The 15265-nt window shown below is 24.5% G+C and overlaps 1 protein-coding gene across 2 annotated transcripts in view; it reads right to left on the reverse strand.

Annotated features, from left to right (window-relative positions):
• The window catches only part of LOC100211662 (glycine receptor subunit alpha-2), a 60814-nt gene that overhangs the window by 25815 nt on the left and 19734 nt on the right, over window positions 1-15265 (reverse strand). For both annotated transcript variants that reach the window (XM_065801330.1, XM_065801331.1), the window contains 3 exons: window positions 13837-13904; window positions 13219-13445; window positions 5801-5883 (listed from right to left, as the gene is read on the reverse strand). In XM_065801330.1, coding sequence (XP_065657402.1) covers window positions 5801-5883; window positions 13219-13445; window positions 13837-13904 — 378 coding nt within the window. The remainder of the gene's footprint in view (window positions 1-5800; window positions 5884-13218; window positions 13446-13836; window positions 13905-15265) is intronic.

The following is a 15265-nucleotide window of genomic DNA, read 5'->3' on the forward strand; positions in this document are numbered from 1 at the left end:
AGGCTTAAACAGGAATGGCGTGCGATCACACGCTGTAACTGACCACGCCTATATTTTTTTTATCTTAACAATTTGACCACAGCTGTTTTAATGTTTCAACAATTTAAATGCAATTAAAAAAATGTTAAAATCTTTCTGTTGCAATGCAATGATTTAATTGGTTTTTTTTTGTTTCTATTTTTACAAAGAATTATTTAAAAGCTTTTTTTTTAAACTTGACTTACTAATGAAATTTACTATTTTAAAAAGACTATGTTGTTATTAAAATTTTTTTTTTTGCCTTTTTTTGAAAAAAATGTTTATACTATATAAAAACTTTATATTTTTTTCTTTTCAATTATTTAATTTCACTTTACAATAACTTAAATAAAGTTTGTTCATTTATTAAACAATCATTAGAAGTAATTTGTAAAAGCGGTTTGCATAACGTTTATACAACATTTCAAAAGATAAGTTTTAAAGTAACTTATTTCAAGCGCAATTAAAAACGTAACAAAAAGTAATTTTTGCTTCAAGTTTGAGTTTTTTGAATTTTATTTTAAAGTTTAGATTTTTCTTACTCATAAAGAACTATTTTTTTTTCCTGTAGTGTTTTTAATTGTTTAAGTTTAGCTTAGCGTTTCTTTTTTCAGCGCATTTCTAAAATGTTTAAATCATCAAAACATCTAAACAGTCGTGGTCAAGTTATTAATAAAAAAATCATTTGCATGGTCAGCAATAGCATTCAATCGCATGCCATTCCTGTCTAAGCCTGTATAACCAGGAGCTGTATTCACATAACTTTCTTAAGCTTAATGAAACATTAATTTGAAATTTCTTTTTAGTTTGATGAAATGTTAAAAACTTCTTTCTAACTGATGAAATGTTAAAAACTTTCTTAATAACATAAAAATTAATACTAAAATTAAAACTACAAAAATAACTTTAAAATTTTCTTCAAGTGCTCATAAGTTTTTTTTAAAAACTCAACAATTTCCAAGTCTTCTTTTCCAGTTTTTTCACATCTGAGTTATAAATAGCTTGAGAACAACATTGCTATAAATGCCAGAACCTTATTTTTTAAAATTAACTTAACTACTATTTCTAATTAATCTGCAATTTGTGCTTCTAGCACTGCGGTAGTGGTGTAGTGGTAGAGCGCTTGCTTCATAAGCGAGAGGTTCCGAGTTCGATCCCCACCACGTCCCTGGTAGTACCGCGCTTAACTTGTTTCTCCGCGCAGCGGCCTTGTTCATCAAGGTTTGTGTTTCGGAGGGTTATAACCACAATTAAGGGTTGTGGTTATAACCGGAGAGGGTTATAACCACAATTTGTGGTTATAACCGGAGAGGGTTATAACCACAATTAAGTAGCCTCCTTGTCTGTAGTGGCCTTCTGGGCCTTGGGGAGGTAAATTAATAAATTGAAAAAACAAAAAAATTGCAGATTGTAAAATCTCAATAAAGTAATTCAAAAACTTTTTTCCAAGTTCTTGCAACTATTGAACCACTTATTGGTGATAACATCTCTAAACCTTTTTAGAAGTACAACAAACATACTTTAGTATAATTTGCAGTACATCTACAATTTCTCTCAGACGGCCGTGAGTGCATCTATGAGTATATATTATGACACTTAACAGACATATCATAACAAATTTTGACACCTGATATTTATCTGCAATTGTTCTTCAAAATGTAAACATAAAAGTTAATTAAGTTATTAAAAATGTTAGTGAAACAAAAAAAAAAAAAAAAAAAATATATAAAAACTTGATTTAAACTAAGTAATCAAGTAAACTACATCAAAGTTTTGAAAATGCACAACCTTTATTGAAAGATAATTTCCAGTATTTTAATATTGGAAATACTGAAATAGGCAAAAATTAAATTAGAACCAATAATTTTTTTAAAACTTTAAATTAAAATAGTACTTTGTATGTTATCTGACTTAAATTAGTGTGAAAAATGTTATCTACTTTTGGAAAGCTTTAATGATTTAAAATCTTTATTTTAAAAACAGAGTAAAAAAACAATTACCAGGTTTTAGAACTTTAACAAAAACATTTAATTTCTCAATAAAGAAACTTAAAGACATTTCTAAATTTTCTAAAAAAACAAAAACAGTTTTCATTTTTTGACTATTTTACTCCTTTTTTAAGTGTTTTTTTTAAAGAAGAAATTATTCTACTTAAAAAATTCAGTTTGTCTTATTTGTAATGATTAAAAAAATTACATCCTAAAAGAAAATTTTTAAATTCCTCTATTTATGTTTTTGTGGTAAAATTTGTGTTTTTATGATTATTAATGTTATTATTACTATTAATAGTTGACCGTACAGGTTAAAGTACAGATCTTTTACACACCAACATTTTCTAAACTTTTACCATATAAATATATATATATAAATATATATAAATATATATAAATATATATAAATATATATAAATATATATATATATATATATATATTTATATATATATATATATATATATATATATATATATATATATATATATATATATATATATATATATATATATATATATATATATATATATTTATATATATGTATGACACGCAATTTACAGGTCTTCACCAAACCAACCATTTCTATACTTATCTATTTCACACCAATCATTTATATACTTTTTCCTTATTTACTTCAATATTTTTTAGTCAATGGTGGAAGAACAATTAATTTATAAAAAAATTACTTTATGAGCAAAAAATTTAACATACGAATCTTTTCTGCAAATGTAGAGCTTATAAGAGTTTTATAAAATGGTTTGTTTTTCTCCTACATGCATTACTATTACATGCCCTATTATTGGTATCGTTTTGCCAGGGTTTAAATTCGCCCCTTAAGTTTCAGATCTTAAGTTTTTTTTAAATTTCTCCCTTTTCTTTGCTATAGTATATAATATATAAAAACTTCAAAAGTGTTTAATTTTGTATTTAAAAAAATCAAAAAAGATTTAAAAAAAATAAAATAAGGGACCAGTGGTAGGATTTGAACTATGGTAATGCATTTAAGAAACACTGCAAGCTAACCACTTTGGCCACTAAGGCATGCTGTTTAATAAAAATTTCAACACTATTTAACAAACAAAAAAATTTTATAACGGCAAATAAGTATTTTAAAAATTTTCTTCCTCTTATTTATTATAGTATTTTTTATTATTTCTCTTTTTATTTATTATAGTATAATATGTTAGGTATATAATAATATAAAACTATAAAACTTTAAAAGTGTTTTATTTTGAATTTTGAAAAATCAAAAAAAATTAAAAGAAAAAAAGTTAAAATGTGAGGATATGAACCATGGCGTTTTCCATGAGTAATGTTGAGAGCTAACCACTTTAGCCATTTAGGTGTACTGCAGAATAAAGATTTTAATAGTATTTAAAAAAAAAAAGATTTTATAAAATAGCAAAGAAATGCTATAAAACAAAATTAAGGAGATCAGGGTGCAAAAATTCTTTTTTATTTAATGAACATCAACGTTCGTATCTTTATTTAATTTTTTCATATATATTGGCAAATGTCTAATTTAAGAGATATATGCATATAGGTCAAATAGAGTTTTATTTTCAAATAATTTTTATTCTAGTTAACAAGTTGTTAGATATATCAAAGATGCTTATTGCATTTAATCAATTTTTATTTACAATTTTTCATGCATTTGAAAAGTGTCTGCAAATTAATGATAATTAATATGGAATGACTTAATGATGGTAAACTGTTATCCATTGATACTAAATAGTGAATTTCGCTCAATTTATTAATTTTGTTAAATTTATTTCAAATAAAAGAACAAATAAAGTTGAAGAAATTAAAATAAAAGGAACTGAAAATAAAATAAAATTTTTTTTGACTTTTTTAAAACTTTTCAAAATAATATCATGTTAAATACCGTTCCACAACAATTGTCACATTTAGATACTTTTGGTCCAATTATTCAAAATTTATGCTGTTCTAGTAATTATTTTAAAGATTTGCTAAATTTGTACTGTCTTAATTATTTTCTAAAAGTATAAATTTAGGAAAAAGTAATTTTTAATTAATAAATTACAGAAATAAAGTACTATTTACAACATGCTTTTTTTTGTTCCACATTACTGGTCACATTTTGTCTTACAGTGTGAATATTTTGTGAATATTACTTGATAGTGTATTCTTAACAAAAGAAACATATTTGGAAAAAATCATGATGTCAAACGGAAACAACTTTTATAAAATTACTAATGTAAATAAATAAAAAACTTCGAAGAGAAAGTTGACTCCCTATAAACTTAAAATGCAATGCTGAAGCTGTGGAGAATACAAAAAATTTTTTTATATATTGAATAACTGAAACAAAAGTTATAAAATTAATAAAGAACTTGTTTCTGACTTGTAATTTTTCAGTTTTTTTAGTACTCTATTATTCTACTATAAAACTGAAATATTTTTTAAGCTCGTACAAACATTACTTCACTTTAAGGAAAATAAGAAATTTAAAAAAAAGCACTCTATAGAAGAAAGGAATCATAATGTTCAAGCATGGTATCTTTTAATTGCAAAGTGTATTTTATTTTTATTTTTACTTTATTCAATACCTACTATTCAATATTATTATAAATTATTCAATAGCTTTATTCAATAGCAATAGTTATTTTTAATAATTTTATTTAATAGCATAGTTATTTTACTTAAAAGTAACACTATTGAAAAAAGTAATCATGTTTTAGAATGGTTTACTTTTAAAGTCTTTAAAATGTGTTTTAAATTTTATTAACTAATAGTTCTTTGTTTTAAATGTGTTTTTTATAATAAATAAAAAACTATCATTGGCATAATTAAATGAAAAAATTGCTGAAATAATGTGTTCGTTTTTAAAAATTTTAGGCAAATGCCAATGCTTGCATAAGCAAAAGTAACATGAAGAGTAAAAGTAACATGAAGAGAAAACAGAAACATGAGAAACATGACATGCGTTTTTATGTCTTTTTTTAAAGAAAATATCGCCATGAAATATTTAAGTGAAAGTTACACTGTAAAATTTGATTTATGTTTTAACATAGTTTGAAGTTTACAAGTTATATATTTGCATAGACTTTCATTCACATTTTCTAATAAAAAAAAGTGTTACAACTCTTTCTCACCATTACCTCAGTTGCAATGGCTACCAAGAGTTCTGCATCAAACACGCTTGAATGAGCATTAATAAGTTGCTTATTGATATATAGTATGATTAGTTAATAACAAATTATGCAACTGATTTTATAATAATTTTATATTAAAATATAAATCAAGGTACTTCAACTTTTATAGTTTAATTCATAAGCCATTAAGCTTATTTAAAAACTTTTATTTTAAAACCGTGGCTCTTAAATAACCTCTTTACTTTTATGATTGTAGAGTGAGTGGGTGGGGGAGGGATGTCTCAGTTCATAAACATGAGATTTAAGCACCTGAGAGTAGTACAGTGCTTCTAGATATCTCAACTTGATTTTTTTTTCATTTGTTTTCAAGTAAATTTCAGGATCTTATAATTAAAATAGGCCTGATGGTATAATAAGGTATAGTAAATTTGTCTGGTTTTATTTTTGTGAATTGTCTGCAGCATTTAATTAACACATAGTATATTGAACTAATCACTATTATCAAAATGAACAAATAAACCAACTTTTACTTTGTGTATTAAAGATAAAAAATTGCCTTCAGTGAGCAAGCAATTTATTATGAGTATCATTAGTTATTATTAAGAACAAAAAATTTTTTTTATTAATTTCTTAAATACAGAAAAGTTTTTTAATATAACAAAAGTTATACTTACAAGTTTCTATCAAAAACAAACATTCTTGAATATCAAAAGGATAGTACTGATAGGTCATTGGACAAAAAGATAAAACACTCAATCTAAAGCAAAACCATATATGTATACATATATATATATATATAAATATATATATATATATATATATATATATATATATATATATATATATATATATATATATATATATATATATATGTATATATATATGTATATATATTAATACATATATATATACATATATATATATATATATATATATATATATATATATATATATATATATATATATATATATATATATATATATATATATATATATATATATATATATATATATATATATATATATATATATATAGTTCTATAGTTTGTTGGCTTTAGGAAGAGCGGAAGGAAAAAAGTGATTCTTACGCCAACACATACGTCACTTTTAATTACTTTTGACTTTCGTCCAACATTTCCGTGTTGGACGAAAGTAAAAACCATTAATTTAATTACAAATTAATCGTTTTTTAAAAAAGCCACAAAAACGCAAATTTAATTGACCAGAATGTTTTTAAAAACATTCTGAATGTTTTTATAACATTTTGAATGTTTTTAACAATATAAACAATGTTTTTATTTTTATTTTTTTTAATAAAATGTTTTTATTTTTATTTTTTTTAATAAAATGTTTTTATTTTTATTTTTTTTAATAAAATGTTTTTATTTTTATTTTTTTTACTGTAAATCATGCGCGGAGTGTTGCTACATCGACTATCTTATAGCCTGACTCGCAAGGGAGTGCTGCTACATCAACTGACAAATAGCCTGACTCGCAAGGGAGTGCTGCTACATCGACTGACAAATAGCCTGACTCGCAAGGGAGTGCTGCTACATCGACTGACAAATAGCCTGACCCGCAAGGGAGTGCTGCTACATCGACTGAGGGTTTGGTTGGGGCAGGCAGTCTATCATTATTAAAAAAAAAATATTCCGGTCTTGCATTTTAATTTTTACTTTTTGTCAACAAAATATGGAAAAAACTTTCGGACAACATCTAAGGGTTCTAAATATATATATATATATATATATATATATATATATATATATATATATATATATATATATATATATATATACATATGTATATATATATACATATGTATATATATACACATATGTATATATATATACATATGTATATATATATATCTATCTATATATATGCGGTAGTGGTGTAGTGGTAGAGCGCTTGCTTCATAAGCGAGAGGTTCCGAGTTCGATTCCCACCACGTCCCTGGTAGTACCGCGCTCAATTTATTTCTCCGCACAGCGGCCTTGTTCGTCAAGGTTTGTGTTTCGGAGTTATAGAGTTGGGAAAGGGTTATAACCACAAGTAGCCTCCTCATCTGTAGTGGCCTTCTTGGCCTTGGGGAGGTGAATTAAAAAATATATATATATATATATATTTATATATATATATAATATAAATACATATATATATATATATATATATATATATATATATATATATATATATCAGTCTTCTCCGTTAAGTCAAGCACTTGTACGCTCAAGTCTTTTCCCGCTTGCACACGCGCTTTCAAAAACTTTGGTGAGTGCATAAAAAAACACATGCCAAAAAATTAAAACCGTTTTGTTTTAAATTGCAACAAAAATTTTTTTTTAATCGTTTGTTCAACTTTTATAAAATATAGTTTTTTTTACCAATTTTTTTTTAAATTATTTTATCTAGTATTTATTCAAAGCATTCTTTTCGCTATTTTTATATTAATTTAAATGGCAGAAAAAATGAATTTTTTAATGTGTGCTGGCATTAAATTTCAAACAGAGAAGACTGATATATATATATATATATATATATATATATATATATATATATATATATATATATATATATATATATATATATATATATATATATATATATATATATATATATATATTAGGGTGGTGGTAAAACAACTTTTTTTGAAAATGTCAGCTGACAACCCCTAAATGTGTTTTATATAATAAAATAATACTGGATTTAAAAAATTTTTGAATAAAAAATATTTTTACGGGTGCCACAAGGCCCTTATATATCAAACAGGTCCCTAATAATATAAAAAAAAAAAGTTTTTCAAAAGTATGTCATGTTGGGTCTCAAACGAAGCAAAATCATATACAAATTTCAAAAATAATATTCATTTTATAAAAAAACATAGATAAAATAAATTATAATCAAAAAATCTTGTCAAATTTCCTATTTTTCATTTTTAGTTAAAAAACGTAACTTTTTGTTTACTAAAATCTAAAATAAAAATTTAATTATAAAATGATTCATATATATATATATATATACACAACCCTTGGAATTAGGAAAAATGAGGTCGGCAATAATTTGTTGACCACAATCTTTTAAAGGTCGGCATCAGGTTGGCAAAAAAAAATTGATACAAAGGTCTTACCATAGAAACAAGGTCGGCATTGCCGAATGCCGACCCAAATTCCGAGGGTTGTATATATATATATACAGGCCTTGTTTTAAATAAAAAATGCTTAATGCATTAGTTTAACATGATATCTGACGTCATTAAATTCTCTTTATTCTTTTATTTTTTAAATACTTTTTTACTAAAATTACTGCAATAATATTATTTAAATTACTGCAATAATATTAATTAAATTACTGCAATAATATTAATTACCACAAAACGAGTTAAATGTTATTTAACTTGCTTTTTATTATTACTATAGGGGAATGTTTATTTCTTTTATTTTTTTTAATATTAAATAATTAAATTTAATATTACATTTTTAAAAACGTTTGATATTAACAAATTTGACATTTGCATTAATGAATTAAAATATGTCAAATTTTTGAATTTTTAAAATGATTGTTTGTTAAATTTCTAATTGCGGCTTTGCAACTACAAATGATTTTTTGTTTAAAAAAAATTAGTGAGTAACAAATAAAAAAATTACGTTAATTTATTTACTTTATTTATTAAAAGTTTATTAGTTTATTATTAAAATTATATCGCTGTATATATCGTTATTAAAAAAATAATCGGTGCGATTTAACTTGCGTTATAAAAAATAAAAAGTTTAACATATGTTTTATGCAAATTTTTGATGCAACAATTTATTTAAAATTTAATTTTTAGTAAAAAAAAAATGTTTAGGAAGGAAAACCGAAAAAACAATTGCAATAAAAATGAGCTAATTTTTTTTAAGAACAAATAAGACTTCAATATTGAATAATATTTATTATTATTTTTAAATAAATTTGACAGCCAAGTTAAACCCAAGCATTAATTTTAATTTTAATAAACTTAAATATATCTTTTAAACCAAAATTAAATTATATATTTTTAAAATCTAAACTAAATTATATTTTTTTTATCAGAATAAAATTATATATTTTTATTAAATTAGTTTTAAATTAAATCATATATTTCTTATCAGAATTAAATTATGTTTTTATGATCTTTGCTTGAAGCTTAAAAAATCACTCATTGCAATAAAATAAAAGAATAAACTTTTAATTTCATTTGAGCTTTTTCATTAGTATATGGTGCTTATATCAAACATAGTGTCATTTAAACTTTTGTAACAAATATTTTTACATAACCATCATTCAAAAATTAATGTAACTTTTTTTAATGTTAATTACTTCTTTTATATTACTGCTTATTGAACAATTTAAAAGTTAAAAAATGATAAAAAGTTGCTTAACTGAAATTGTTTACTGCTTACATAAAATCGCTTAAAATGTACATAAATTGCTCTATGCATAACGCTTGTATATATATATATACATATATGTATATATATATATATATATATATATATATATATATATATATATATATATATATATATATATATATATATATATATATATAAATTTTATTATTGCTCTGTTCTTTTAGAACATTGAGCACTCTTTTTGTAGAATACACTAACATAATTTATATATATATATATATATATATATATATATATATATATATATATACATATATATATATATATATATATATATATATATATATATATATATATATATATATATATATATATATATATATATATATATATATTTATATATATATATATATATATATATACATATACAAATATATGCATTAAGGTGACGACTTTTTGACTTTTATTCTTAAAAATCATTTCCTGTAACAGGAATGGATGAACTTTTGCCTATTATTGATTAAAATGACCTTTACTCCAATAAAATATTGAAAAAGGTCACGCACAAACCAAATTGAAATGTAATATAAACCATTTTAACGTAATATATATTTGTTTCAATAATATTTGTATGTAATATAAGTCATTAAACCAACTTGTAAAATAATTTAATTACTACATATTATTATAGAGACAGGCTCGTACTCTGGGGGAGTTGTTGGGTGCAATTGACCCCCCTTTTTGTACCAAGTGGTCTTTGTTTCACGCAATATTTATTTTTTACTCTAAATTTCTTCATTTTACACAAATGAACCCCCCTAAAAAACCTTGTGGTACTGCCCTGAGAGAATTGTTTGGAATTTTCCAGAATATTGTATAACATTATGCTTTCGAGAAGCTCCTGCAGAGTTGTAAAATTTTCTTTAGCTATTTTGCAGTGTGGTATGAACTGATATATAAGTGAGGTGTTCAAAGTAAATAGTTAAGTTTTAATGAGCTTAATTTTGTGTCAACACTATTATTGCCTAATTGAAAGAGATCTTGTATTATTTGGTGAGCTACATTGATATTTGTGCTTTATATACAAAAATAAAACTGTGCATATAATATTTAATTAGTGTCTTACTTTTTTTATTTTCTATAATTTTAAATTGCTTGTTTTTAAATAAAATATATGAAAACTCAGTAACAGTTTCTTTAATTTGTTACGTGTTTAATATATACATTTAGGCCTTTTCTGTTTAAGTCGGTGAGTAGAATGTAACATGTTGTTTAAAATAAGATCTTTTAACACTAAGAAGAAGTAAGAAACTTGAATAAAGAACTTAATCTTGTTTCAAGAGCCATCATATAGAGGCAAAGTGGCAATTTACGAAGCATTCTTGAGTGAAAAGAGTTGCATGCTCCAGATTTTTGTTGAGCTTAAAGCCCTACGGAGCATTGAACTTTCCACATGTATCTGATCAAGTCATTTGTGCAAAATTATCAAAACTTTTGAAAGACTACAAGCGCTGCAGAAAAAAACAAAACTTTAGTGCACTGAATGAACCAAGAGAATGAGAACCTGTATAAACTGCAAATTTCAGTTCAAAAGTCCAAAGGCCAGGTTGGTTATTTCACTGGCAAATCTGCAAGTGCCAAGATCATCCACCTATCCAAGTGAAAGATGGTAATCAAAGCAACATTGTTCACATTTACCAGCTCAGCACCTCCTGATTAGTTTGAAAGTAGCATGGACTCCAACTCATACGAATACACTTAAGATGATGAAATTGCAACATCAAGGAGCAAAAGGAAGCATAAACCAACACGCATTGCAAGACACCTTGTTACAATCTCAAAGCTGTTTTCCCAGAATAAACTCACTATGCGTTAGAGGAATTCAACCTGTAGGCTGAATACCTCTAACACATTATGAAGTCCTTTTAATGATACAACAACTGTAAATAATGGCATGAAGACAGGCGTTGTTGTTTGGCAGCACCAAATGTTTGAGGAGAAAGGTTAACACAAACCCAAGTTCATGAGTTTCCAACACCATGTGCTAGATTACATTCTTTGCATTTTCAAGTACGATGAGCTTTTTTTACTGATAGATTGAATTCCTAAACCTAAAATCTCAGTCAATGTAGCAGCACTCCATACATATTCTACTTATTTGTCAGCCAATATAGCAGCACTCAGTCATGTTCTACCTATTTGTCAGCTGATGTAGCAGCATTGCTTGGGTGTTCTATCTAATTGTATGTTGATGAAGCAGTATGCCTCACATGTTCTACCTTTTTATTGACCTTTTTGTTCTTTCCAACCAAATAGGTAGAACATAGGAGGAGTGCTGCGACATCAACTGAGAGTTTAAAAAGTTTTTTTTTTAATCTATCAAATAAAATAAAAATAAATATATATATATATATATATATATATATATATATATATATATATATATATATATATATATATATATATATATATATATATATATATATATATATAGGTATACATATATATAGGATAAATATATATACCTTTGAAAAACCATTGGAAATTTTTAATTTTGTAATTTATACCTGATGATTGCTGAAAAACTTAAAATTTCATAATAAAGAAGCTACTTTGAAGTTTTTTATGACAAAAACTTCAAAATGAATAAAAACTTTATTAAACCAAACAACCCAGAATAGAAAAAAATATATATTTTGGAGTCAATAAAACACCTTTTAAACATTGGAATGTTAACCATTTGAAATCTTTTAATACAATTAGGTATAGGAATGATAGGGAGTTATCAAAGGAACTGATTAAAGGAAAATTTTTTTATACCTTTCATTAAATAGAATATTATTAAACAATGCAAACTATACAAACCAGCATCAAAACTATGTTTGAATGAGAAGTATCAAACTTTGCTATTTAAGGGAGAAAGTCAACAAAATACAAAGAGCAAAATAACTCAAAGCGTTGGTGCTAGTTTATTTCTTGGTAACTGGCAACTGGTTCCTTAGCAGAAAATCTCAGCAGCTTCTTTTTTGTATGCTCTAATTCCAAAAACTTTTCTAATGAGTTTAATGACAGCTAAGGAATTAAACTTTTTCATTTAAAAACATGTGTTCTTAAAGAAGCACAGTTAATTGGGTAATGTGCATTCTTCTGCATTATGGGTAATCTGCATTTCTGCACCTGCAAGTCTTGCATTACTTGCTGTGAAAAGTGTCAACTAGCAGTTCCATTGACTAAAATTTAAACTAACTCAAATTCTGAAATTTAATCCAACAGAAACTATTTAGTGACTGCTGAAAAGTGAACTAAAGTTTTAAATTTAATAGACAAAGGAAAACTAAGAAGGATTTTTAATTTTGTAATAATATCATATCAATGATGCTTAATTTTGCGATTTATGTAAACCCATTAGTTATAACTGTATTTTTGTAATATTTTACATAACTAATGCTTAACACCAAAAAATATGTTTGCGACAGCCATTATGAACTTAACCTGAGCAGTAGTCTGATGCACTTTAATAATCAATCTTGTGAAGAATAAAGTTTAATTAGAAATTGATTAGGAAAAAAAAGTTTAATTGAACATATATCATAAATTAGGAAGGAAACAAAGTTTAATTGGTAATCCAAGCAAGAATGAATTATAATAGGACATAGAGTACAGAAAAAAGGTTTAAATAAATTTCAATAATTTAAAAATTCATTATTGACAATATTCACCTTTGACTGTACTTGATTGTTCCATTGCCATATATAAGAACAAAAACATTAGGTGCAATTGTGTCATGAAATACACCTTTTTTACCAAGAGGAAAGTAAATATTTGGAATCCATATTTGGTTTGAAACTTTTTCATCAAATGCAGCATATAAATCGGGGGTATTTTCATCAAATGCCAGCCTCTTATCCTCCCAAGTCATACGAAGTGTAAAATGTAAGCTAAAATGCTAATGAAAGATAAAATGAATGTTTTATCACTTCTAAAGTTAAATAAAGATAGAAACCAACATAACATAAAAGTTTGAACATTTAACCAAAAATCTTTTTTTTGAAAAAACAATTTAACAAGGAGTGTAAATGTTGTAAAAGGTTTTAGCTAAACAAATCATAAATTGAAATTACAGACATGGTTTTTCAATTAAAAAAAATTAAATTAAGTCTACACTTAAAAATGTTTTTTGTCTTAAAACAAAAACCGCAAATGGAAATTAAAAAAAAAAAACTTACAGAAGAAGTTTAAACTTTATAATTTTTTTCTTAGTTAAATATTCATAAATTTTAAATAAAAGGTGAAAAAATAAATAAATGACCTAAATTAAAGCAAATTAAATAAAATACCTTTGGAATATTTTCCAATGGCACCATGTCATTTATCCGCAGATTTGTTTTGACAGTTACAGGTTTGTCTAAAAAAAAGTAGCTTTATATTAACTTAAAAAAAAAAAATTCTCATCAGCATCAATACACTATATTTTATACTTTATATACAATACAAATATACTTTATTATGGGTAATATTAGAATAAAATAAAATAAAACAAGATATGTAACAAAATGCTATACACTCTGTGGTCTGTTATAGTGTGAAAAAAGTTAACAATGTCTATTTTAAAATCTCAAACTAATTGTGATTTTATCTCTACTCAAAAAATCTGTCAAAAAAAGTTGAGAAGAATCAGTACAACTAGTGAACAGATTTTTTAACCCATTCTTCTTATTGATATTACTCACTCACAGTGCAGCTAATTCAAATAGATCATTTAATTCTTGCAGACCACTATTCTAAAAGGAGATGTGCCATAGGTAGTGCAGTTATTAATTAAGCAAACAAAGAAACTAAGAACCAAATAGCATGAATATTAAATTAATTGGTTAAAAAATATTTATTTAGTGACAAAGACATCAATTTAATGTTTTGATTAAAAAAATCAAAAGTCTTCTCTAAAATTTCTAACTTAAGTAAATTGCAACTTGTAAAGTTAACAATATTTTTTGTTGATATCATAAATTAAGATAAATTAAGGCATTTAGCAGATGTTACAAAAATTTACAACTTATTTATTAATTTTCTAGTTTTTGTAGCAAAAAGAAATTATAGAAATTAAAATTAACAGAATATTTTAATCACCATTAATATACACAATTTTTTTTTTTTTTTTTTTGCAGATTTAGTATCTATTCTTTAAATTATAAATACAAATTTTTTTTTTGTAAAACCTAAAAAAAAAAAAAGAATTTTTTGCATATTTCTAAAATTTATTCTTAGCATTTGTACAATTAATTAGCAATCTTGAATAAAATAAGACAAAAATTGGGCTTAGAATTAAGAAAAGAAAAATGACAGAAATAACATAGATAAAAAGCAAAAGATCTTGTTCCAAAGGGGGTCTAAATCCAGAGTGGGTCGAATATGTAATCAACCATATCAAAAATAACAAGTACATATACAAGTATACATAATCCTGTAATCACCATTTAATAATTAAAAAAAAAAAAATTAATATATAAGTTATTATTTTACCATACTAAACAGAGTAACTGGTAATGCAAAGTTGTGGTCATGCAGATTAAAGTTGTGGTCATGCAGATTAAAGTTGTGGCCATGCAGATTAAAGTTGTGGTCATGAAGATTAATGTTGTGGTCATGCAGATTAAAGTTGTACAGAGTAAACCTGTTAATTTGTAGAGTATGGTTGTAGTAGTGTATAGCAAAGTCATGTAGAGTTTAAGTGTTTGTTGATGCATTTTATAAAAGAATGTTATGTTA

This window comes from Hydra vulgaris, chromosome 07, assembly GCF_038396675.1.
Source record: "Hydra vulgaris chromosome 07, alternate assembly HydraT2T_AEP".
Taxonomy (NCBI): domain Eukaryota; kingdom Metazoa; phylum Cnidaria; class Hydrozoa; order Anthoathecata; family Hydridae; genus Hydra; species Hydra vulgaris.